Here is a 24,519-nt window from a genome sequence, read left to right as displayed (position 1 = left end):
GCATTAAGAAGGGAAGAGGTATATTTTGTGGTATGTTTTTCTAGGAATGAGTAGCTCAAAACAAGTCTTATGTGGTCTTAAAGTATTTACAGAAAGAAAAAAATAAATGAACATTAACTCTTATATCTTAAAATTAAATCAGTGTTATAAAAATAATTCCTGTATTTATGAGAGTAAAACTATTTTCTTACCTTTTTCAGATAAATATTTTAAAATGTGTTTGTATATATAAATATCCATAATATTGGAGATAAACATTACCCACTGTATTCAGGTACCATTTCAGGTGTATCTGTATTGAAGCCTAATTACAAATCAAACCTCACACATACTAGATGTTTGTTGTAGGTTGAATGAATGAATGTCTGTTTCTAAACCCAGCTTTTTAAGGAAGAGGTCTATCCTTTATTTATTTTTCATTCTTAGGATCTAACATAGGCCCTTGTACATTATAGAGTCTTTATTCATTCATTTTCTCAACATATTTTATTGGAAATTTGACATGTACTAAACACTCTGCTAGTCATTGAGGCTACAACACTGAACAAAATATTCATAGTCACTGTTCTAACAGAATTTCAATAGATATTGAAAAAAAACATTTAATAGTTAATTACAGTAAGGTTTAAAGAGTGGTCTGAGAGGGGAGTCCAGAGTATTGACAATACTCTCTTTACCTTAAAATAAGAGCAAACTGCTTAATTTGGCCTTGTGGGCCTGCCCGAGCAGGTCTCTCCTCCTCCTTGTGGTCCTTGAGTATCACTGTCCAGCTGCAGTGAACTGGTTGTGGTCCTTGAAGGATTTTCTTCTCTTCTCCGTAGGTGTTTGCTCCAGCTGTTCCTTCTGCCTGGAATGCTTCCCACCCCAACACCACCTGGTTCCCCCAGGCTTCATCTAAGGCTTAGATCTCCGTGCAAGAGTTAGTTCCTTGGGAAACCTTCCTTGAATTTGCCAATCTAAATCAAGTCCCACCACTATTTGTTCTCATAGCTCCTTGTATTTTCCCTTCATACACTCATCACCATCTGTAATTGTATGCTTTATAGTGATCTCCCTTCCTCAGGGAACTCTGAGATCCATGAGGGCAGATCATATTGTGTTTCTCACTATGTAGCACACTGCCTGGCACATAGAAGAGCTCGATAACTCTTTGTTGAATGATTAAGTGAATAAATAAATGATTGAGTGACACTGACATCAAAGCCAGAAAGGGGAGAAGAGAGGGGAGGAAGGATGAAAGAAAAGAAGGCAGGGGTGTGGAATTAGTTTTGTGACTGTGTGGTCACATCTTGTTATATTATTGAAAAAATTAATTAGTGTTGCCTGTAGCTGGGAAGCGGGGCATTAAGAAGCTGCTGCTTTGGCTCAGATCCACTGGGGAACTGAACTTTAAAATGAGTTGGGTTATACAACAGGTGGCTCTTCAAAATTAAACTAACTTAATGTTTTATCGTTTTCACAGAGCTCACTTCTGGGTAATACTTCTAATTTATTTCTTCAGAATCTTTCTCATGTACCAGTGGCACAACAACAGTTAATGAAGTTTGAGAATATTCATACTAATAATGTAAGTAGGGAATTACTTTTTTCTTTTGAAATGGGTTCATTCCTTTTGTGTAATCAGGCCGTTGGTCAGATCGTTTATGAATTTTCACATGCGTAGCTTTTCTTACTAGGTTGCATTTTGTTGCCACGGGCCGAAGTCTGACTTTCTTTTCTTCTTTTTGCAGAAACCAGGCTTACTCGGAGAAGCTCCAGCCCTGGTACTTCAAACCGCAGCAGGGATCGGGTCAGCGCTTCCACTGAAAACAGAGCTGGGCCATCTTGGAGAAGCACATAAAAGTAAATGATGTGTGTTTGCTGAGAAGTCAGTGAACAGATTAGAGATTTAAAGATAGTTTACCTGTGTTCTACTTTGATTTACAGGAAGGTCAGATTTGAGTTTTATTCACTTAAAATTTCAAGCACCCTCTTGGCTTTTCTATTTTTAATAGTAGAACAGTGTTGATAAGTTATGGACGGACTGCTTCCATGCCAAGATAAGACCTTCCCTGTGGGATATGCTTTAATATTTGATGAAGGTTCACAGCAGCGTGAGGCAAAGACACTGATCCCCTTGAGACTGACATGCTGCCCACTGGGCGGACAGCACATTACGCAGGGATCCGTTTAATTTTTGCCTGGATAAGAGACCCTTAGCTTTTTTTGAAGATTATCTGGTAATTGTAAATTTAAAGTTTGATTATCTCTGTGTTATTTTTCATGTGTACTTTGTGCTTCTGAAAAGATGACAAATTTAAACAGAACAATTTTTTTTTCCTTTATAGAAAAACAGGAGCATGGTGGTATGCCTAGATTTCTGATTTGAATGTGATTTTGAAAGGCACTTTCAAAGTTGATTGGAATTTGTTTGAAGTGAGCATACTGAGGGGGAAAAAAGAAGGGCTACTAGTAATAAAAAAAAAAAAGTCAAATTTGGATAGCATATTTAGCCTCTTGTACATAAAACCAACGAGTCAAATGATCAGATAATCAACTTAGACTATCGGAATTGACTTATGAGCTGGCCAGAGTTTAGCCAGTATACCAACAGGTATATAAATTTTTATGGTATGGTGGGGTCTATCCTAAAATTTAAATTTTATAGGACTAAAAGCTTATGCAAATGTTTATTATTTGTGTTGGGTTAAATAAGCCATTTGCTTTAGCATTACTGCTTTAAGAACACTGAAAATTCAAAGTATACAAATAAATATCACTAAAAAATAGAGCTGAGAATCTAAGTATTTAGTCCTAAAAATAATTTAAGAAGTTTGTTTAATGAATTGTAAAATATAACTTTGATTTAATTAAAATAGTTATCACAACTAGCTCTCTTCTTTTTTGACCTGTAGATTTTTAAAAAGTGGAATGGTTCATAATTTTCCTACTAAAACTTTCATTCCTTGTTATTTATTATAAACAAAAATGGTAAACTTTCATGTGTTAAACTTTCATTTGGTGCTTATCTATTCACAAATATTGATGTTTTTTGAACCAGCAGTGTGCTGGTGTTTAAAAACCATCTCTCTAGGTTAAAAAAGTAGTCTTGATTTGTAGTATTTGTGGGTTTCTGTATGTAAACACTCCAGCCATGGCTGATTTCAGGTTACCCATGTGAAGACTTTGAGTTCAAAAGCAAAAAAGAGAAAGTACAATTGATTCTTACGAGCTGGTGCAAGCTGGCTGAATAAATTTATTGTTGGGTTTAATCTAACTTAATTTTTGAGAGAGAATCTTTTTAAACTGAAAACTATATAAATTTTTTAAAATTATATATATTCCTTTCCAAAAAAAGGTACTGCTGTAACTTAAATGCCAACAAGTACATAAATTTTGCTCTCAGCTTCTAAAATATGCAATTAAAACTTGGAACTAAAAAAATATAACATCCTTGAGATGATCCTGGAAGTTGTTGAAAGTAAGAAAAGCATGATTACCATCAGAAGTTTTTGTTTTTTCCATATGGGAGCCTGCTAAATTACAACCTCTTACCTCACTTTTTAAATTTAACTGTTCTCCAAAAGGTAAATAATAGGTTTGCACACTTTTTGCCCACAAGTTGACAAAATCAGAAGGACTATTGTGAATAAGCCTTGTCTAATGCAAAGCCTTTTGCATTTGTGGTTCACTGCAGCATCTAATCTGATTCCAACTCAAACAACTGTAACAGCTGGCGTGGGCATGTTACCATTCTTTCCAAATCAGCACATTGCTGGACAAGCGGGGCCCGGGCCTGGGAGCACTCAGGAGAAACAGCCAGCCTCCGTGGGAATGGCAGAAGGAAATTTCTCAGGGTCACAGCCTTATCTTCAGAGCTTTCCAAACCTTACTGCTGGAGGCTTGCTCTCGGGACATCATAAGCAACAGCAAAGTCAGCCAAAAGGCCCGGAGATAAGTTCAGGGGTAAGAAAACCGTGTGTGTGTGCGCGTGTGTGCGTGTGCGCGCACATGTGCGCACATACATATATATTCACGTGTACACACATATATGTGTATGCTACACACATATGCATATACTAAAAAGGAATATAGCCACGTGAATATTCCTTTTTAACTACATCTTAAATTATTCTAATTCTAGAGTGTTCTAATTTTTGGTTGTTTTATAGCTGGTAAAATTTATGAAATACCAGGCAATCTTAACTATTTTTAAATTTCAAAAGAAGTTAATAATATACCTAAAGTATATAAATATGGATTACAAACTGGATAATTTCTATAACATGCCAGGACATGGTGACTTTTTCATGGTGTACATTTACTTCTCAAAATAGAAGAAAATATAATAAGAGGTTGAAAAAAAAACTCTTGAAACAAACAAAAATCCATCTTTGATAAGTTATGCTAAATGATGCTTGGGACTCTGCTTTAACTACTTGCCAGTTTGTCATTAAAATAATTTGTATAAAATGAGTTTTTTTTTTAAGTCTGTTATTATAAAATATTTAAATATGAATTCTTTATTTCTATAAATATTTCCTTTTCTAAACTTAAATATCGGGTATTTTTGAAAACTACATATTTTAAAAATAAAATATAAAGTAATTTAAGTTCAGAATTTTGTAGTTTAGAAAAGTGTAAGACTCATTAATACTTATTTAATTGTATGATGACATTTATAAGGCTTTCTAAGTAAATAATAATGCTATTCTTTAAAATACACTCTTTTTTTTCTATCTTAAATGTATATGCTGTAGTTAATTAGGGTATTTTAATATTTAAAGGCAGAACAAATACTATTTTATCTGAAAAACTTCAGTGTCAGTTATTACTCTGGTCTGTTTAAAGAAATATAATTTTGATTTTAATGCTGGCGGTTTTTTACCCAGTATTTTATTGGTTCATAAACCACTGACATTTGTAAATGTTATAATTGGTAGGTAGGATAAAGTACATTTAGTTTTCATTTTCTTTGTACCCTAAAATACTCTTTGGTTTGTAAGTGGCGTGTGAGAAAAAACATTTGTCTAGTTGGTTATATTCATATGTCAAAATAGTAATATTAACTTTGTAGTGGTTTTGGTGTCACCTAGTCATGGCAGGTGGTATGGACAGAAAGCACTACAATCATACATTGAGAGGGCTAAGGCAGTTCTTCATAGGATGAATTTTAAACATTTATGTACAGTATTAATTGTTTGAGTTATTGAGGAAAATTAAAACTTATATATGAATAGTCTGTATCTTTTTGCACAGACTCTTTAATTCATTGAAAGCACCAAGGTCTTTAGAAAAACTGGACTGGAGGTGGTTCACATAGTGGACAAATGAGAGTGTACCTGGAAAAAGACTGCCCAAGTCGGGCAGGGCTGGGAAACCAGTCCTGGGAAGAGCAAGCGAAACAGATATATGGAACTTGGCAAGAGCTGAACAGCTGACATTTAATTTGACATTACAAAAGACTTCACAGACTGATCTAGTCACGTGGTATTTTGTGTTTCTCCAGTGGGCAGAACAAGTCCAATAAGTATGACATGCAATAAAGCAGACTTAGGCGTAATATAACAAAGAGCCATTGAAGTTTTCGAACAAAGAAAAGGTTTGGCAGTTTCACAAAGATGTGAATGTCGTATCACTGAAAACAGTTAAGCAGACCCCAGGTGAACATCTGTACAGATTATTGTACAGGTGATTTTCTGGCAGTAGGGGATTGGACCAGGTAACCCCAAAGTATGTTTTCCAAATATATCAAGATTTTGGGCTTTGTTGAACAATTGGTTAAACTTGGCTTTGGAGTTTTAGATTTGCATCTTTGATTTTAAGTTGACCAGTGATTCTTGATTTTGTTTTGTCAGAGTTACTTCTGGAGTTAAAAAGAGGGCTGGATTCTTAATTCCCCCACCCCTGAGAATTTGATTCATGGAGATAGGGATGAGATCTGAATTTTAAGTATATAGCTCAGTGGCAGTAAGTGCATTCACATTGTTTTTGCAACCATCACTGCTCTCCACCTCCAGAACTTTTTCATCATTCCACACTGCAGCTCTACCCACTCAACAGCTTGAGGTTCATCTATGTTTTAGCATGTATTTGAATTTCTTTTTTTAAAGGCTGAATAATATTATATTTATACACATTTTGTTTATCTATTCATCCACTGATGGACATTTGGGTTGTTTCCATCTTTGGGCTCTCGTGAATAATGCTGATATGGACATGGTATATAAATACCTGTTTGAGTCCCTGTTTTCAGTTCTTTTGGTTATTTACTCAAAAGTTGAATTACTGGATCATAATGGTAAATCTACATTTAATTTTTTGAGAAACTGCCATTCTGTTTTCTGCAGTAACTGTACCATTTTGCATTCCCACCAGCAAAGCACAAGGGTTTCAGTTTCTCCACATCCTCACTAACATAATGTCTCACCATGGTTTTGATTTGCGCTTCCCAAATAATTAGTGATGTTGAGCATCTTTTTGTGTGCTTATTGGCCATTTGTATATCTTTTTTGGAGAAATGTCTCTTCAAATCCTTTGCCTGTTGGGATTCTTCATTTTGTTGTTGTTGAGTTTTAGGAGTTCTTTTTACATTCTGGATATTAATCTGTTATCAGATATGTGATTTGCAAATATTATCTCCCATTCTGTGGGTTTCCACTGTTGATAGTTGACACCATTTGCTAATAGTGTCCTTTGATGCACAAAAGTTTAATTTTGAAGAAGTTCAATTTGTCTGTTTCTTTTATTTTTTCCCTTACTTTATTGAGGTATAATTGACAAAAATTGAATATATTTAGGTTGTTAATTTTTAAAGTGTACAACATAGTGATTTAATATACATATACATTTCTGCAGTGACTACCACAGTCAAATTAATTAATGCATTCATCACCTCATATCACTTTTTGTTCTGTGTGTGTGTTTGGTGAAAACATTTAAGATCTACTCTCAGCAAATTTCATGTATACAGCGTACTCACGATGTTGTACTTTAGATCCTCAGAATTTAATAATTTTATGTCTGAAAGTTTGTACCCTTTGGCCAACATCTTCCCATTTCCCCCCACCCCTCCAGGTGCTGGCAATCATCATTCTGCTCTTTGGTTCTAATAAGTTGAACTTTTCTAGATTTTACATATCAGTAAGATCATACAATATTTGTCTTATTCTCTCTGATTTATACACACACACACACACCACTTTTCTTTATTAAATATTTATTATATAAACAGTTTCTTTATTAATCCATCACTGAGCACTTAGCTTGTTTTCATGTCTTGGCTAAGGTGAATAGTGCTGCAGTGAACATGGGAGTAGAAATATCTCTGACATAGTGATTTCATTTCCTTTGGATGTATGTGCCGAAACGGGATTGCTGGATCATGGTAGTTCTGTCTTGAATTTCTGAGGGACCGTCATGCTATTTCCTGTTACAGTTGTACCAATTTACTTTTCCACCAACAATGCACAAAGATTTCCTTTTCTCTGAATGCTTGCCAGCACTTAGATTATCTCTTGTCTTTTTGATGGTAGCCATTCCAGCGGGTGTGAGGTGGTATCTCCTTGTGGTTTTGATTTGCATTTCCCTGATAACTAGCAGTGGGAAGCTGTTGAGTCATACGAGTTCCTTTATACACTTTGGATAGTAACCTCTTTTTAGATACATGGTTTGCAGACATGTTCTCCCATTCCATGGGTTGCCTTTTAATTTTCTTGATTGTTTCCTTTGCTGTAGAGAGAAGCGTTTTAGTTTAGTTTAGTTTTTTAGCACTTGTTTGTTTTTGCTTTTGTTGTTGTAGCCAAAAAATCATTGCTGAGACCAATGTTGAGGAACTTTTCCCCTATGTTTTCTTCTAGGAGTTTTATGATTTCAAGTCTTATATTTAAATCTTTAATCCAAATTGAGTAAATTTTTGTGTGTGGTGTAAGGCCAGGATCCAGTCTTATTCTTTCCTGCGTGGACATACTATTTTCCCAGGACCATTTATTAAAGACATTGTCCTTTACTCATTGTATATTCTTGGCATCATTTTCAAATATTAGTTGACTACATATACATGGATTTCTGGGCTCTATTCTTTTCACAGGTCAATGTGTCTGTTTTTATATCAGTACCATGCTAGCTTTTTTATTCTTATTTTTGTAATATTTAAAAAAATTGAGGTACCATGCTGTTTTGATTACTATAGCTTTGTAATATAGTCTGAAATCAGGAAGCGTGATGCCTCCAGCTTTGTTCTTCTTCCTCAAGGTTCTTTGGCTACTTGGGGTCTTTCGTGGTTCTATATAAATTTAGAGATTGTTTGATCTATTTCTGTGAAAAATCTCATTGAAATTTTGACAGGGATTGCACTGAATCTGCAGATCACTTTGGGCAATATGGACAATAGTAATTTTTCCAATCCACAAACCCAGGATATCTTTCCAGTTACTTGCATCCTTTTCAGTTCCTTATATCAATGTCTTTTAGTTTGCAGTGTACAGATCTTTCACCTGTTTGGTTAAATTTATTTCTAAGTATTTTACTTTTGATGATATTGCAAATAGGATTATTTTCTTCTTTTTCAAATAGTTCACTGTTATTGTATAGAAATGCAACAGATGCAAACAGGGACAATTTAATTTCTTCTTTTTGACTTAGATGCCTTTTACTTCTTTTTATTGTCTAATTGCTCTGGCTAGGACTTCTAGTAGTATGTTGACTAAAAGTGGTGAGAGTGGGCATCCTTGTTTTTTTTTGTTTTTTTTTGTTTTTTATTGAAGTATAGTCAGTTTACAATGCTGGGTCAATTTTTGGTGTACAGCACAATACTCCAGTCATACAAGAATATAAGTATATTCTTTTCATATTCTTTTTCACCATAACTTACTACAAGATGTTGAATATAGTTCCTGTGCTATTCAGTATAAATTTGTTGTTTATCTATTTTATGTATGTCAGAATCTGCAAGTCTCAAACTCCCAATTTATCCCTTTCCACCCCTTCCCCACCTGGTAACCATAAGTTTTTCTATGTCTGTGAGTTTGTTTCTGTTTTGTAAATAAGTTCGTTTCTTTTTTAGATTCCGCATATAAGTGATATCACATGGTATTTTTTCTTTCTCTTTCTGGCTTATGTCACTTAGAATGATATTCTCCAGGTCCATTCATGTTGCTGCAAATGACATTATTATTTTTTATGGCTGAGTTGTATTCCATTGTATAAATAAACCACAACTTCTTTATCCAGTCATCTGTCAATGGACACTTAGGTTGTTTCCATGTCTTGGCTATTATAAATAGTGCTGCTATGAACATTGGGGTGCATGTGTCTTTTTGAACTAAGATCTCCTCTGGATATATGCCTAGGAGTGGGATTGCTGGATCATATAGTAAGTCTATTTTTAGTTTTTTGAGGAATCTCCATACTGTTTTCCAAATGGCTGCACCAAATTACATTCGCACTAGCAGTGTAAGAGGGTTCCCTTTTCTCCACACTCTCTCCAGCATTTATTGTTCATGGACTTTTGAACGGTGGCCATTCTGACTGGTATGGGGTGGTACCTCATTGTAGTTTTAATTTGCATTTGTCTGATAATTAGCGATATTTGAGCATCTTTTCATGTGCCTATTGGCCATTTGTATGTCTTCATTGGAGAATTGTTTAGGTTTTCTGCCCCTTTTTTTTTTTCTTTAATTGAAGTATAGTCAGTTTACAATGTTGTGTCAATTTCTGGTGCATAGCACAATAATTCAGTCATATAGGAACATACATATATTCTTTTTCATTTTTTTTTACCTTGTTTCTGATCTTAGAGGAAGATCTATCAGCTTTTCACCATTGAGTATGATGTTAGCTGTGGACATGTCCTTTATATATGATTGTTATTTTGCTGAGTTATATAGGTTCCCTCTGCACCCAGTTTGTTGAGAGTTTTATCATGGAATGATGTTGAATTTTGTCCAGTGTGTTTTCTGCTCTATTGAGATAATATGATTTTAATCCTTTATTCTGTTCATGTGGTGTATCATATTTATTGATTTGCCTATGTTGAATTATCCTTGCATCCGAGGGATAAATCCCACTTGATCATGGTGTACAATCCTCGTAGTTTTCTTTTCTTGTAGTGTCCTTTTCTGGTTTTGGTATGAGGGTAATGGTAGCCTTATAAAATTGATTAGGAAGTATTCCTTCCTCTTCAGTTTTTGGGAAGATTTTCAGAAGGATTTATGTTAATTTTTCTTGTTTGGTAGAATTCACCAGTGAAGCCATTTGGCCCTGGGCTTTTCATTTTTGTCAAGTATTTGATTACTCCTTAATCATTATTGGCCTGTTTAGATTTTCTGTTTATTCTTGATTCAGTTTTGGTAGGTTGTATGTTTCTAGGAATTTATCCACTTTTTCTAGGTAACTTGGGTTGTTGGCATATATTTGTTGATAATAATCCCTTATAATCCTTTGTATTTCTGTGGTACCAGTTGTAATGCCTCCACTTTGATTTATAACTACAGTTGACTCTTGAACAATGCTGGGATTAGGAGCACGGACTTCTGAGAAGCCAAAAATTGCTGTTCTACTGTCTCCCTCAAAAACAAAGGAATTGATAAATGACTCACCCAAGGGTAGGAAGCTGAAACAGTTTGGATAGAATCAGGACCATTGTTCTTTTGATTCCATATATTGTGATCTCTAATTGAACACAAACTTCTCCCCACACTAAGTTAACTTGAAGATCTGTAAAATGGAAATACAGGTACTATGTTTATTGAAAAAAATCCACATCTGAGTGGACCTGTGCAGTTCAAACTTGTGTTATTCAGGGTCAATTGTATTTGAGTTCTCTCTTTCTTGGTTAGTGTAGCTAAATTTGTCTATTTCATTTATCTTTTAAAACGCCTACATTTAATTTCATTGGTCTGTCTTTTTCGTACTATTGTATTTATCTCTGCTCTAATTTTTATTATTTTCTTTCTTCTGATAATTTTGGGCTTAGTCTGTTCTTTTTCTAGTTCCTAGTGATGTAAAGTTAGGTTGTTTCTTTGAGATCTTCCTTTTTCTTCATGTAGATATTTATTGCTGTAAACTTCCCTGTTAAACTGATTTTTCTGCATCCCGTAAGCTTTGGTATGATGTGTTTCCATTTTCACTTGTCTCAAGATACCTTTTAATTTCCCTTTTGATTTCATCTTTGACCTACTGGTTGTTCAGGAATGTGTGGTTTAATTTGTATATATCTGTGAGTTTTCTAATTTTCCTCCTAGTATTGATTTCTAGTTTTTGTATCATTGAAGTGAAATACTTGATATGATCTAAATAATCCTGAATTTGTTGAGACTTGTTTTGTTGCCCAGCATGTTTTTCCTTTCTTTGCTTCTGATTTTGTTATTGTTACCTCCAAGAAATCATTGCCAAATCCATCATCATTAAGCTTTCCACTTAAGCTTTTCTTGTAAAACTTTTATAGTGTTAGTTTTTACATTTAGGCTTTTGATCCATTTTTGTATGTAGTGTTATGTAAGTGTCCACTTCATTCTTTTACATATTGATATTGTTTTTCCATCACTTTTGTTCAAAAGACTGTTCTTTCCCTCATTGAGTAGGTTTGACACTCATTGGAATTATTTAACCATATATGCAGGGATTTGTTTCTGGGCTGTCTATTATTTTCCACTGTTCCATATCCCTGTCTTTATGCCAGTACCATACTGTTGAGATTACTGTAGCTTTATATTAAGTTTTTAAAATCAGAAGGGTGAGCCCTCCATTCTTCTTCTGTTTTCACCTTTTTAAAGATTGTTTTGACTGTTTGGGGTCCCCTGATACTCCATATGAATTTTAGGGTGTATTTCTCTATTTCTGACCCCAAGGTTGGATAGGGATTATATTGAAATCTGTGGATCACTTCATGTAGTATTGACATTTTAACAATATTAAGTCTTCCAATCCATGAACATGGGCTGTCTTTCCATTTATTTGTCTTCTTTAATTTCTTTCAGCAATGTTTTGTGGTTTTTCAGTGTACAAGTATTTCTCCTCCCTGGTTCAGTTAATTCCTAAATATTTTATTCTTTTTGATGCTATTATAAATGGAATTACTTTTTTAAATTTTCATTTTGAATCATTTATTGTTAGTATATGGAAACACAACCAGTTTTTGCATGTTGACTTTTTATCCTGCAGATTTGCTTATTTCATGTATTAGTTCTAACAGCGTGTGTGTGTGTGTGTGTGTGTGTGTGTGTGTGTGTGTGTAATCTTTAGGGTTTTCATGTCATCTGCAAAGAGAGATAATTTTACTTCTTCCTTTCCAATTTGAATGCCTCTTATTTCTTTTTCCTGACTAACTTCTCAGGCTAGAACTTCCAATACTATGTTGAACAGAAAAAAGCAGGCATCTTTAGCTTGTTCTGATCTTACAAGAAAGTTTTTAGTCTTTCACCATTGAGTATAAAGTTGGCTTTTTGTATGTGGGTTTTGTTATGTTAAGGTAGTTTTCTTGCTTGTTGAGGGTGTTGAATTTTAATCATGAAAATGTGTTGAATTTTGTCAAATGCTTTTTTGACATCACCTGAGAAGATCATGTATTTTTCTCTCCCTTCAGTCTGTTAATGGAGTGTATTCCATTGAATGATTTTTGTAATCCCAGCTGGTTATGGTATATAAGCCTTTTAATAATCTGCCAAATTTGGTTTACTAGTGTTTTGTTTTTGCATCAGTATTCATAAGGGATATTGGTCTGTAGTTTTCTTTTCCTGTACTGTCTGCCTGGCTTTGGTACCAGTGTAATATTGGTTTCATAGAATGAGTTAAGAAGCATTCTCTCCGATTTCTTGAAAGAATTTAAAAAGGATTGATGGTGATTCCTCTTTAAATGGTAGAATTCTCCAGTGAGGCCATTTGGTCCAGGGCTTTTCTTTGTTGAGAGACTCTGTTTAAGGTTTTTAAGTGATTCTCATGAATAGCTAGAGTTGAGAAACCCTACTATGGATATAATCTGATGACTTTAGTAATCTGAATACTTTAGAAATAAAATCTGACATTTCTTTGCTGGCTGCCTTTCCTTTACTCAGTCATTGAATTTTCTTTAGGCTACTGTCCCTTCTCATGCTATATGCTTTTCTTTGGCTTGTATCTAATGGTTTTAGCTCCTGATTATAATCTTATAGTTCCATTTTAGACATCTCTTGAACTATATTATCTACTGGGCTGAGTTTCTTTAAGGGTAGTATCCCTGTTTTACTCATTTTAGTATTACCAGTGCCTACCACAGTGCCTAGAGCATAACAAGTATTAAGTAAACACATATGAATGGATGACTACATCTGCACCTGTGATTTACATATCAAAAGCACACGTGGACTTTTAGGGGGCCTATGAAAGTGTACAAGACAGACTTCTCCATCCAAATACCAGACTGGCCAGATAAGGAACAAATGTTAAGGAGCTCTGGCTGTCAGATATAGAAATAAGCACTTGAGATTATACTTTCTTCATTCTGTTCAGGGAACAAAATAAAAATTATTTTAAAAAGAAAACATAGCTACTAGTGTTCACCTGAATTGTATCTTATTTTAAAATCTTTACCACCTGAGAGTGAAAAGTAAACAAAAAATTATGGCAGAAGAATATGGACTATATCAAAGAATCAGCCCATGATTTTGTCTCCTTTTTTTCTACTAAAGAAATACTAGAATCCTTACAACTAGTTGTGTAAAAATATATTGATATCACATATTTTCAAGAACTTTGAATTTCTAGGGTTATAATCTAAACGTTGATTTGGATTTTATTAAATCTACTTGTTCTCTTTGGTATTATTTTTAACCAGAGATAAATAAGGTTTGCCTTTGTCATTTGGCTGTGGCCATACAATATTAAGTAAAAATATTTTTTTAACCTTTTAAACTTGAAGTATAATTGGTTTACACATAAAAATATTAGTAAGAAAATGTTGGTAACAGTATTTCTGAAAATAAGGTATGGGACTTGTTTTTTCTTGTGAACGTGAAAACTCTCCTGGTTCAAATGAGAAGGTTGTACACATGGCCTTTAATTCTCTTTCAGTTTTAAGTTCTATGGTTCTAGAATAGTTTAAAAACACCAATTGAAAAATAATAGCAGGTGAAATGTCATAATTTAAATCAGTATTCAGAAATATTTCAAGACTTTGTAGCATCAAACATTAGGTTTCACAGATTATTATGGCACTAGATTTATTGAAGAATAAATGTTTCTCTGATTTTTTTGCATTCTTACTGTCTCATACCTCTTACTAAGCACCCACTCTCTTGTTTTTGATAAACAGGCTGCCTCTAAGAATCAGACTTCACTCTTGGGAGAACCACCAAAAGAAATTCGGCTCAGTAAAAATCCATACTTGAACTTGGCAAGTGTGTTGCCCAGTGTGTGCTTATCATGTGAGTGCTCTTGTATTAATATTTTGGAGTTTTATTGAACATTTTTCTTAATGAGTTTTACTTTAGTTTTTTTACTTAATGGAAGTAAATAATGCCTGTTGACCAATGAAAGCCTAAATTATGTCCGTAGTCTCTAAATTGAAATAACTAAAACTGAGACACTTAAAATTCATTGAATTTTATTGAAGGAAAACAACTTTTATAATATTTATTAAGAATATAATCAATTAATTGAATTACTATGGAATCATGATTTAAAATAATTGGGTAAAGCAGTTATTTGGCAATACTATAATTCCTTATAGTACATATGGAATCATATTTCTAAAATACGATGTTTAAACCTTTAAGAAATCTCACAAATCCAGAATATTTGCAAAATACCCCAGAATATACTGTCTGCTAATAATTGGCAGAAGTAGAATTCTCATTTGCTTTTTTTAGATACCTCCTCAGGCCTTCAATTAGCGTAAATTAACTATTAATTCAAATTAAGAGAAAATCACATATATGGTGTTCTCTAGGCACTAAGATACTAACTGCGACATTGGTTGTTGAGGGGGAGGATATAGCTCAGTGGTACAGTGTATGCGTAGCATGCATGAGGTCCTGGGTTCAATCCCCCGTACCTTCATTAAATAAGTAAAGAAACCTAATTCCCCCCTACCATCCAAGAAAAAAACAAAGCACATGTGGAGGATTAAAAAAAAATTGTGAGATCTCTTAAAAAAGAAAAAAGAAAAAAACCCCAGAAATTTAACATTGGTTGTCAGTAGTGAAAAATTGGAAAGTGCCTTAATATACATCAGTAGGGGCGTGAGTAATCATCACAGTTCATCATAAAATGGAGTACTCAGCATGTATATATAAGTTAAGAGAGCGCTAGATGTACTAATATAACACGATCTCTAAAGCAGATTGTTAGGTAGAAAAGCAAATGTATGCATAAAATGATTCCATGTATATTTACTTAAAGCCCTATATTCCTATATGTACATATTCGAATGTGTAAATGCATAAATCTAGGAAAATAAATTGTTACCTCTGGGGAAAAGAATAGGATTGAATGAAAAGAGATGAATGGTGAATTTTGTTTTTAATACACACACTCTGTATTTTATGAAGTATCTTCTGAAACCTAAACATTACTTTATAATTTTTCTTTAAAAGCTAGATAAAAACTTAATGTGTTTCTAGTATACCTGCTGTATTTTTATATGGTCTAAAAATTGATGGTTATAACTATTGCATTAATAAGATTAGTTAATTTACATTTTGTATGTCTTGTTTTACAGATTAGACATACATTTTTTAAATGGTTCTATCAAAGTTACTTACCCATAGGGCAGGCTTCCACTTTCATTTGTTTTAAACAAATGGGACAATAGCATATACCATATATTTTTCCCCTGGGGATAATAAATCTAGCTATTACTGGCAAATTACAATTTATGTTTGGTTTGAAAATGAGTTTTGTACTCTATTTGTAATTTATAATCAAACAACCCAACTAAAATACATGTATTGGTTTTGTCATTAGCCCCTGCAAGTAAAACCGCTCTGCAGAAGACTGGAATTGCAAGCAACATTCTGGATGCAATCTCTCAGGGAAATGAATCACAACACACGTTGGAAAAGTGCATTGCTTATTCTCAGCCTTTTGGTGACTACACACAGGTACATGATTCTCGGATTTTGATGATATATAGAAAAATTGGTTCAACTGTGTATGGAGTTCACTGGATGTGAAATTGTGTTTCCTGTTACAGGAAAGTAAAATTGCACTGATCTATACAATATTTCTTCCTCGCCATTTGGAGTTTCAAGATGCATTCAAGAGTTTGCTAAGTACCATTTTGCACTAGATATTTCCCTTTCATTATTTACACTAGTAGTGAGCAAACCACGGAGCCAATCCACCCCACCACCAGTTTTGTAAAGGTTTACTGGGATGCGGCCACATCCGTGCATTTGCGTACTGTCTATGGTGCTGTTGTGCAAGAGTGGCGAAGTTGAGTAGTTACAGCAGAGACTGTATTGCCCACAGATTAAATACTTACCATGTGGCTCCTAACAGAAAATCTCTGCTGACCTGTGGTGTAGACCTGATTCAGGAACCTAAGGAAATACCTCTGTAATTCACCACTGCTTTCGTATGTAGAGACATGATCATAATGACAGGCACTATTATGCTAACTTTCAAACCAGTCATTCAATCAATAACATAAAAAGTATTCTATTCAATAGACATACTGTGTCATTACTTAAATGTCAGTTTCACTTTGGCCTTTTCTCCTTCAGCTTGTTCTTAGTGGTTTAAGTTGACAGTGTGTATTGTGTTAGTCTTTATATTATTATGTAATCATGAGAGTCTTTTATAAACAACAATTCTGATTCTTTCTTATTTCTCAGAGCAGTCACCTTCTTTGCTCCATCTTGTCTATGGGAGCAATACTTCCGCTTTGCTTTCTTAGGGAAACTGTTTGCTTCGCTCATCTCTAATAAACTTAGAAATGAAACCGATGCAAGTTCACTTGGAACAGTGGATGCCTGACTATGCTTTTATGATAGGGCAGTTGAAACACAGGTCAAGCAGATTCTGTACAAGTGGTAAAGCTGGCTATTAGCAAAATATATAATAAAGTCTCTCATATATCCATGGAAAAGATGGAAAAATGTGGGTTCGAAGATGACATAATTAGGTGGTACATAGCTATACTTAAGGAACAGTAATAGTAAATTGATACAATCTGGAAGGCATTCTCTTCTATGTTTCATAAGGTTTCATCTTTGCTCCCTTATTAATTAACATCTTAACTAATGACTTAGATAAGGACATTGTATGCTGATGACATTTACAGGTGACAGAAGGCAAGGATATTATCAGATGTGTAAATCATTTATGAATAATTTATGGTTGTGAAAATTAGAAACAGCTTTAATTTCTAACAGTGTAGAAGACTGAATAAACAAATTATGTCATATTTATATGAGGAAATGCAGTTATTAAGAATCATGTGGACCAACGTGTAAACACACGATACATGTTTCATAATCTATTGTTAATCTTAAAAGTTTATAAAATATAGTCCTATACAATTTTCATTTTTTTTTAACAAGAAAACATTTACTTTTATAAACAAGAGGAAGCACAATTTTTTTTAATAGACTTTATTCTTTTGAGCAGTTTCAGGTTCACAACAGAATTGAGCAGAAAATAGACTCCCCCCATAGCCCTCCCCATCCACACATATATACTCCCCTCCCCTCAATATCCCTCATCAGTGTGGCATATTTGGTACAATCGGTGAACCAACATGGGCACATTATTATTAGCCAAAGTCAATAGTTTACATTAGGGTTCACTCTTGATGTTGTACATTCTATGAGTTTTGACAAATGCATAACGACATGTAGCCACCACTATAGTATCATACAGAGTAATTTCATTGCCCTAAAAATCCCTTGTGCTCCATCTATTCATTCTTCCCTCCCTCCCTCCCTCTCCCCAGACCCCTGGAAACTACGATCTTTTTATTGTTTCTGTAGCTGTGCCTTTTCGAGAATGTCATTTGGTTGGAATCATACAGTTTTGTAGCCTTTTCAGGTTGGCTTCTTTCATTCAGTAATAGGTCTTTTAACTTTCTTCCATGTCTTTCATGGCTTGATCTTTTTTTTTTTTACTGCACATAAATTTTTTAATTTACATATGTGTACTGTTCATTGTTTCTAAGAATGTTTAGAGCTTTAGCTTATTAAACTTACATAGTTATCAAAGGAATAAAGCCAACCACAAAATAAGAATTAACTCAGAAAGATACATACACCTTGCTATTAACAGCAACATTATTTATAATTGCCAAGTTATGGAAGCATCCTAAGTGCACATCAATAGTTGAATAGATAATGAAGATGCAGCATGTGCGTGCGCGCGCGCACACACACACACACACACACACACACACACACACGTAATGGAATACAACTCACCCATTAAAAAGAAGGATATTTTGCCATTTGTGGCCCTTCATTCACTTTTTTTTCACTTCAAAAACCAGAATTAAAAAAAAAAACAATTTTATAACTGGCAGAGACATTTCCGTTACATCAAAAACAACAAAATACCTAGAAATAAACTTAACCAAGGAGGTTACCTATACTCTGAAAACCAAAATGACACAAAGAAATGGAAAGATTTCTTGTGCTCTTGGATTGGAAGAGTCAACACTATCAAAATGGCCACACTACCCAAAGCAATCCACAGATCCAACACAACCCCCATCAAAATGCTCACAACATTCCTCACAGAACTAGAACAAACAATTCCAAAATTTATAAGGAATCACAAAAGACCCCAAAGAGCCAAAGCAATCTTTTGTAGGTCTCTCTCATTTTTTTTCCTCTTTGTTATTTTTGTTCTCTTTTCTTACGGTTTGATGACTAGAGAAGGTCCTTTAACATTTGCTGTAAAGCTGGTTTGGTGGTGCTGAAATCATTTAGTTTTTGTTTTTGTTTGAAAACAAAATCATTTAGTTTTTGTTTTTGTTTATCTGTGAAGCTTTTGGTTTTTGTTTGAAATCATTTAGTTTTTGTTTTTGTTTATCTGTGAAGCTTTTGGTTTCTCCATCAAGTCTGAACAAGAGCCTTGCTGGAAAGAGTATTCTTGGTTGTAAGTTTCCCCCTTGCATCAATTTAAATATATCGTGCCACTCCCTCCTGGTCTGTAGAGTTTCTGCTGAAAAATCAGCTGATAACCTTAGGGAGCTCCCCTGTATGTTACTCATTGCTTTTCTCTTGCTAATTTTAATATTGTCTCCTTATCCTTAATTGTTGTCAATTTGACAACATGTGCCTTGGTGTTTTCCTCTTTGGATTCATCCCGTGTGGACCTCTCTGTGCTTCCTGGACTTGGGTAACTGTTTCCTTTCCCAAGGTGGGGAAGTTTTCGGTTATTATCTCTTTGAATATTTTCTCAGGTCCTTTCTCTCTCTCTTCTCTTTCTGGGACCCGTATAATGCGAATATTAGAGCACTTCGTATTGTCCCAGTGTTCTCTTAAACTATCCCCATTTCTTTTTATTCTTTTTTCTTTTTTCTGTTCTGAAGTAGTGATTTCCATTAATCTGTCTCCTAGCTCACCTATCCGTTCTTCTGCCTCATTTAGTCTACTCTTGGTTCCTTCTAGTGTATTGTTCATTTAGTGATTTTATTCAACTCTGTTTGGGTATTCTTTATATTTTCCACCTCTTTGCTAAAAACTTCACTTTGTGCATCTGTACTCCTCTTAAGTTCTCTGAACATCTTGGCCATCATTATTTTAAATTCTTTCTCAGGTGAATTACCTATCTCCTTATCACTTATTTCTTCTTCTGGGATTTTATCTTGTGTCTTGTCCTGGGAAATACTCCTTTGCTGCCTTATATCGTCTGTCTTTCTGTGTGTTTGTGGATTCTTTCCATAGGCTTTGGGATTATTGTTTTCTTATTTCCTGTATCTGCCCCTGGTGATTGAGGCTGGACTAGAGGCTTATACAGGTTTCTTGGCAGGAGGAGCCAGTGCCTGCCCACTGCTGGGTGAAGCTTGGTCCTGGACCTCTGGTGGGTAGGGCTGTGTCTAGAGGCCTTTGTGGCTTAGGAAGTCTGATGATGGGTGTGGCTGTGCTCCCACCCTGTATGTTGTTTGGCCTAAGGCTTCCCTACAGGCTGTTGGGTGGGGCTAGGTCTTGGTGCTAATGATCCAATCAAGATGTCAGCCTCCAGGAAAGCTCATGTAGATTAACACTCCTGGAATGTCCGTCACCAGCTTTTATGTCCCCTGAGTGAGCTGCAGCCGCCCCCTATGTCCCCAGGAGACCCTCCAAATCCAGCAGGCAGGTCTGGCCCAGGTTCCTACGAAATCGCTGCCTCTGCCCTTGGACCTGGTGCACGTGAGTTTCTGTGTACGTTTCTCAAGCAAATGGAGTCTCTGTTTCTCCCAGTCCTGTGGGGCTTCCGGAGCCAAGCCCTGCTAGCTTTCAAAACCAGATGTCCTGAGGTCTCCTTTTCTTCCCAATGCCAGGACCCGAGCTGGGGAGCCTGACGTGGGCTTAGGGCTTTCACTCCTGTGGGAGGTCCTTTGTGACTTAACAAATCTTCAGCTTCTGGGTTGCCCACTGTGGGGGTATGGGGCCCAGTGATATTACGAGCACGCCCCTCCTGCCATCCTGCTGTGGTTCCCTCTTTGTTTCCAGTGGCAGAAGATCTTTTTTTGCTAGGTTCCAGTCTTTTTTCGATGGTGGTTTAACATTCGGTTGTGGTTTCGTTGTGGTCGCAAGGAGAGGCAAGCTCGTGGTCCTGCCACTCCACCATCTTGACTGGAACTCACAGATTTTTTTAAAACTTATTTAAATGTATGATTTAAGCTTTTAAAAGTTATTTTTTATACTTACCTTTTCATTTCTTTTATTTCAATTTTGAAATTTGTCTTGCTTTTCTCATTAGCAGTTTTGCTTATTAGATTACTGTGGTTTATTATGTACTTACTGTAGCCCCAGAAAGACCTTTCCCACTTACACATGGAGAAAGTCTGTGATAGAGATGTCTTTGCATTGCCAGCCTTCCTCCTGCCTCTACCCTTGCTTAACCAGAGAGAAACGGTGGAGGTGTGGATGGATCCTCCTGGCATTCAGTGTCTCCTTGGGCAGTCCCTGCTGTTTCCTCATGCTTGTTTTTAAAGTGAGATTGGTTCTCTCTCCTTGTGTTCATTCACCCTTATAACCTAAATTTAATTAGATGTTACTAATTGAATAAAGTAACTAGTAAAAGGTGGCCATGTTTTAGGAGTTCCTTCTATTTCCGCTGCTAGAATGGAGGAAGAGATCTAAGGGAAAGTGACATTTTTTGTTTTGAACATTTGCTATATACTTTGTAATGTAAGCATTTGATCTTTATAACAATCTGGTGAGATTTAAATGACCACTTCCATAGTACAGGTGGAAAAGCGTAAAGGGGAAAGTAATCGTTCCAAGTTTATGCAGTTCGTAAAGGACTCATTTATTTCTCTGATTCCAAAATCCACATTATTTTCATTACACCATGGGGAAGTTTCTTCAGGCATGAAAGTGGTGTCTTATAGAAACTGTTGGATTGCTTTATACTGGTGGCTGTGCATAAGGATTGGGAGAGAGGGACATGTCAAGATATAGATGGGTATAATAATTTCTATTTTGGTAAAACTATCACATTTAAAAATCCTAATTGGCATTCCAGTATTGGTGAAGTTACTTGTATCAGAGTATCCCTTCTGCAGATAACAATGATTAAAGTTGTATTAAGTATGAAACAAAATAACTATTTGAAGGTCCTGGAGAATGACCAGAAACAGGTAGAAACTGAAGGGGAGTCAGCCCTTGGAAGAGGGAAACTGCACTGATTGAGATTTATGCCTCTCTGGCTTTTTGTCTAACACCACCCCCTAGTCTGTGCAGAAAGTCCTACCAGCTGATGGAGTCACAGGATAGAGTTCAGGACTGTTAGCCAGGCTGGAAAATCCCAGAAAAAAATCTGTTTAAACTCAACCTAAATACACTTGACTGACTCCTGAACTTTGCGTGAGAGAGACTCCAGGGGACCTGGTGGAAAGCGACAGATGGAAGGCTGAAGAGATGCGAAGAGATTCAACTCCTTTCCAGCACAGAGATGGTTTGGAGTCTGAGTTTATGTAAGTTAACTCCTACTCAACAAAAATCAACAACCTTCAGAGGAGTATAATCCATAGTCTCTATGAATATATGATATACAATGTTCAGTCAACAAAAATAATTCAAAAGTTGAAAAAATTGGAAAATGTGACCCACAGTTAAGGGGAAGAGCAGTTAATAGAAACTGACCACAAAATGACCTAGATGCTGGTATCAGTAGACCAAGGCTTACTTAAAACAGCTACTGTAAACATGTTCAACAATTTAAAAGAAACAAGGTAAAAATGAACAGATGGGGGATTTTAGGAAGAAATATAAACTAAAAAAGAAGTATAGAAACTCCAGGAAAAAAAAGTACAGTATCTGAAAAAAAAAATACACTGGATGGGCTGAGCAGAAGTTTAGAGAAAGCAGGAAAAAAGGTTCAGTTAAAATAAAGACAGCTCAAAAGAAATAATTCAGTCTGAAGAACAGAGAGAAAGAGGTTGAAAACCAACAAACAGATCCTCAGGGACTTAAGGAACAGTATCAGGCAGACTAAAATAAGTGTAATTGGAGTCTCAGAAGGAGAAGAGAAAGATAAATGGGTATAAAGTATATGAAAGAATAATGATAAAAAATTCCCATGTTTGCTTAAAAAATCTTACAGATCTAAAAAAGTCAGAGACTTCCCCTGCAAAGCAAGATAAAGAAAAACAAAATATTATCTAGGTACATCGTTTATATGTTGAAAACCAAAGTTACAAAGAGATTATCTTGAAAGAACCAGATAAAAATAATGCATCTTAGAACAGTTTCTCAACTTTGGCACTATTGACATTCTGGGCTGGATAATTCTTTGTTGCAGTGGGGCTATACTGTATGTTGTAGGAAGTTTAGCAGCATCTTTGCCCTCTACCCAATAGATGGCCTCTCACTGAGATCATTGTGATTAAGCAACTGGTAAATATGTGGGTTAAAAAAAAAAGCTGTATATTTTCTTTTTTAAACTTAAAAGCAAAATTGTAATAGTGCATGGTGGGGCTTGTATGTAGACATTACATATTTGATAATAATAGTACAGAGGATAGTATGGGGTGAATGAAATTGTTTCTGCGGTGTTTACATTTTACCTGAAGTAGAAAAATTAACTCTTATGTAGACAAATATAGCTAAAATGTCAACGGTTTAATTACGATGGAATTCTAAAAACATTTGAATAAGCCAAAAAATGTCAGGAAAGGAAAAAAGTCATTTAGGATGAATAGAAAACAAATAGCTCAGTGGTAAACCTCAACTGAATGATAATAATAGGAAATGATAATTGACTACAAGCTCCAGTTAATTGTCAGAACAGGCAAGAATATACACTTTTACCACTTCTGTTCAACAATACAAGCTTGGAGGTTTTAGTTAATGAAACAACGTTTATTAAAAGGGTATGAAATAAGAAAGGAAAAGTAAAAATGCCTCTATTTGCATATGACATGAGTGCATGGAAAATCCTTAAGAATCTAAAAAGCAGCCACTAAATATAATAAGTAAACTTTCAAAGTCACAGGATAGAAGGGCAATATGTGAAAATGAATTGTATTTCTTTGTACCAGCAGGAAACAATTAGAAAATAGTTTAAAAATTTTTTCCATTTATAGTAACACCAAACATGAAATACATAGTAATAAATTAAAAGATCTGTAAAAACTATACAGTGATAACTACAAAGCAATGCTGAGAGAAATCAAAGAGGATGCCCATGAATGGAGTGCTACACCATGTACATGGATGGGAAGACTTACTATCGGTGTGATGTCAGTTCTCCGCAATTGATCTATTGATTCATTGCAATCCCAACCAATTTCTCAGCAGTCTTCTTCTACAAAGAGAAATTGACAAGCTGATTTTTAAAATTTATATTGAAATATAAAGGAATTACATTACCCAAAACAATCTTCTAAAAGAACAAAACTGAAATATTTCTATGTAACTTCAAGATTTGCTATAAAATCATAGTAATCAAGACAGTGTGGTGTTGGCATAATGAAAGACAAATAGATTAGTGAATAGAAGAGACTCCAAAAATAGACCCATACTTAAATGGTAAGTTGATTCTTGACAAAGATTTCAAAAACAATCCCATAGGTAAAAAATGGAAATGTTGTTGAAACAGCTGATTATCCATATTGGGGAACATGAACCCTAACTCTTGCCTCATACTGTAAAATTAATTTGCAGTGTATCTTGGGCCTAAATGGAAAATCCCAGCCACAGATAATGTCAAATGGCATAATAAGAACCTCCAAGCATTTTCTCTTCCATAAAAGCATCAATAAAATGAGCAGAAATGATCAGAGTCAACTTTTACAGAACTCTGGATACTAACTAAAAGCATGAAGCAACCTGGGGAGTATTTATTCAAGAAAAATATCTGAATACTGATAAGAGCAGCTACCTTGATGGTCTCTTAGCCCGTCCTCTTTCTGTTTTC

At 35.0% G+C, this 24,519-nt stretch overlaps 1 protein-coding gene across 2 annotated transcripts in view; it reads left to right on the top strand.

Moving 5' to 3' along the window:
• The window catches only part of RAVER2 (ribonucleoprotein, PTB binding 2), a 98,226-nt gene that overhangs the window by 45,480 nt on the left and 28,227 nt on the right, over positions 1-24,519 (top strand). The window contains exons 7-11 of one of the 2 annotated variants that reach the window (XM_031465306.2): positions 1,502-1,567; positions 1,731-1,842; positions 3,677-3,945; positions 14,267-14,378; positions 15,919-16,055. In XM_031465306.2, the coding sequence (XP_031321166.2) occupies positions 1,502-1,567; positions 1,731-1,842; positions 3,677-3,945; positions 14,267-14,378; positions 15,919-16,055 (696 nt within the window). Of the gene's footprint in view, positions 1-1,462; positions 1,568-1,730; positions 1,843-3,676; positions 3,946-14,266; positions 14,379-15,918; positions 16,056-24,519 lie in introns of both variants that reach the window. The other variant, XM_031465305.2, reaches the window with a different exon arrangement.

This window comes from Camelus dromedarius, chromosome 14 (assembly GCF_036321535.1).
Source record: "Camelus dromedarius isolate mCamDro1 chromosome 14, mCamDro1.pat, whole genome shotgun sequence".
Taxonomy (NCBI): domain Eukaryota; kingdom Metazoa; phylum Chordata; class Mammalia; order Artiodactyla; family Camelidae; genus Camelus; species Camelus dromedarius.
The sequence above is the reverse complement of the archived record's forward strand: the minus strand, read 5'-3'. Positions and strand labels throughout refer to the sequence as shown.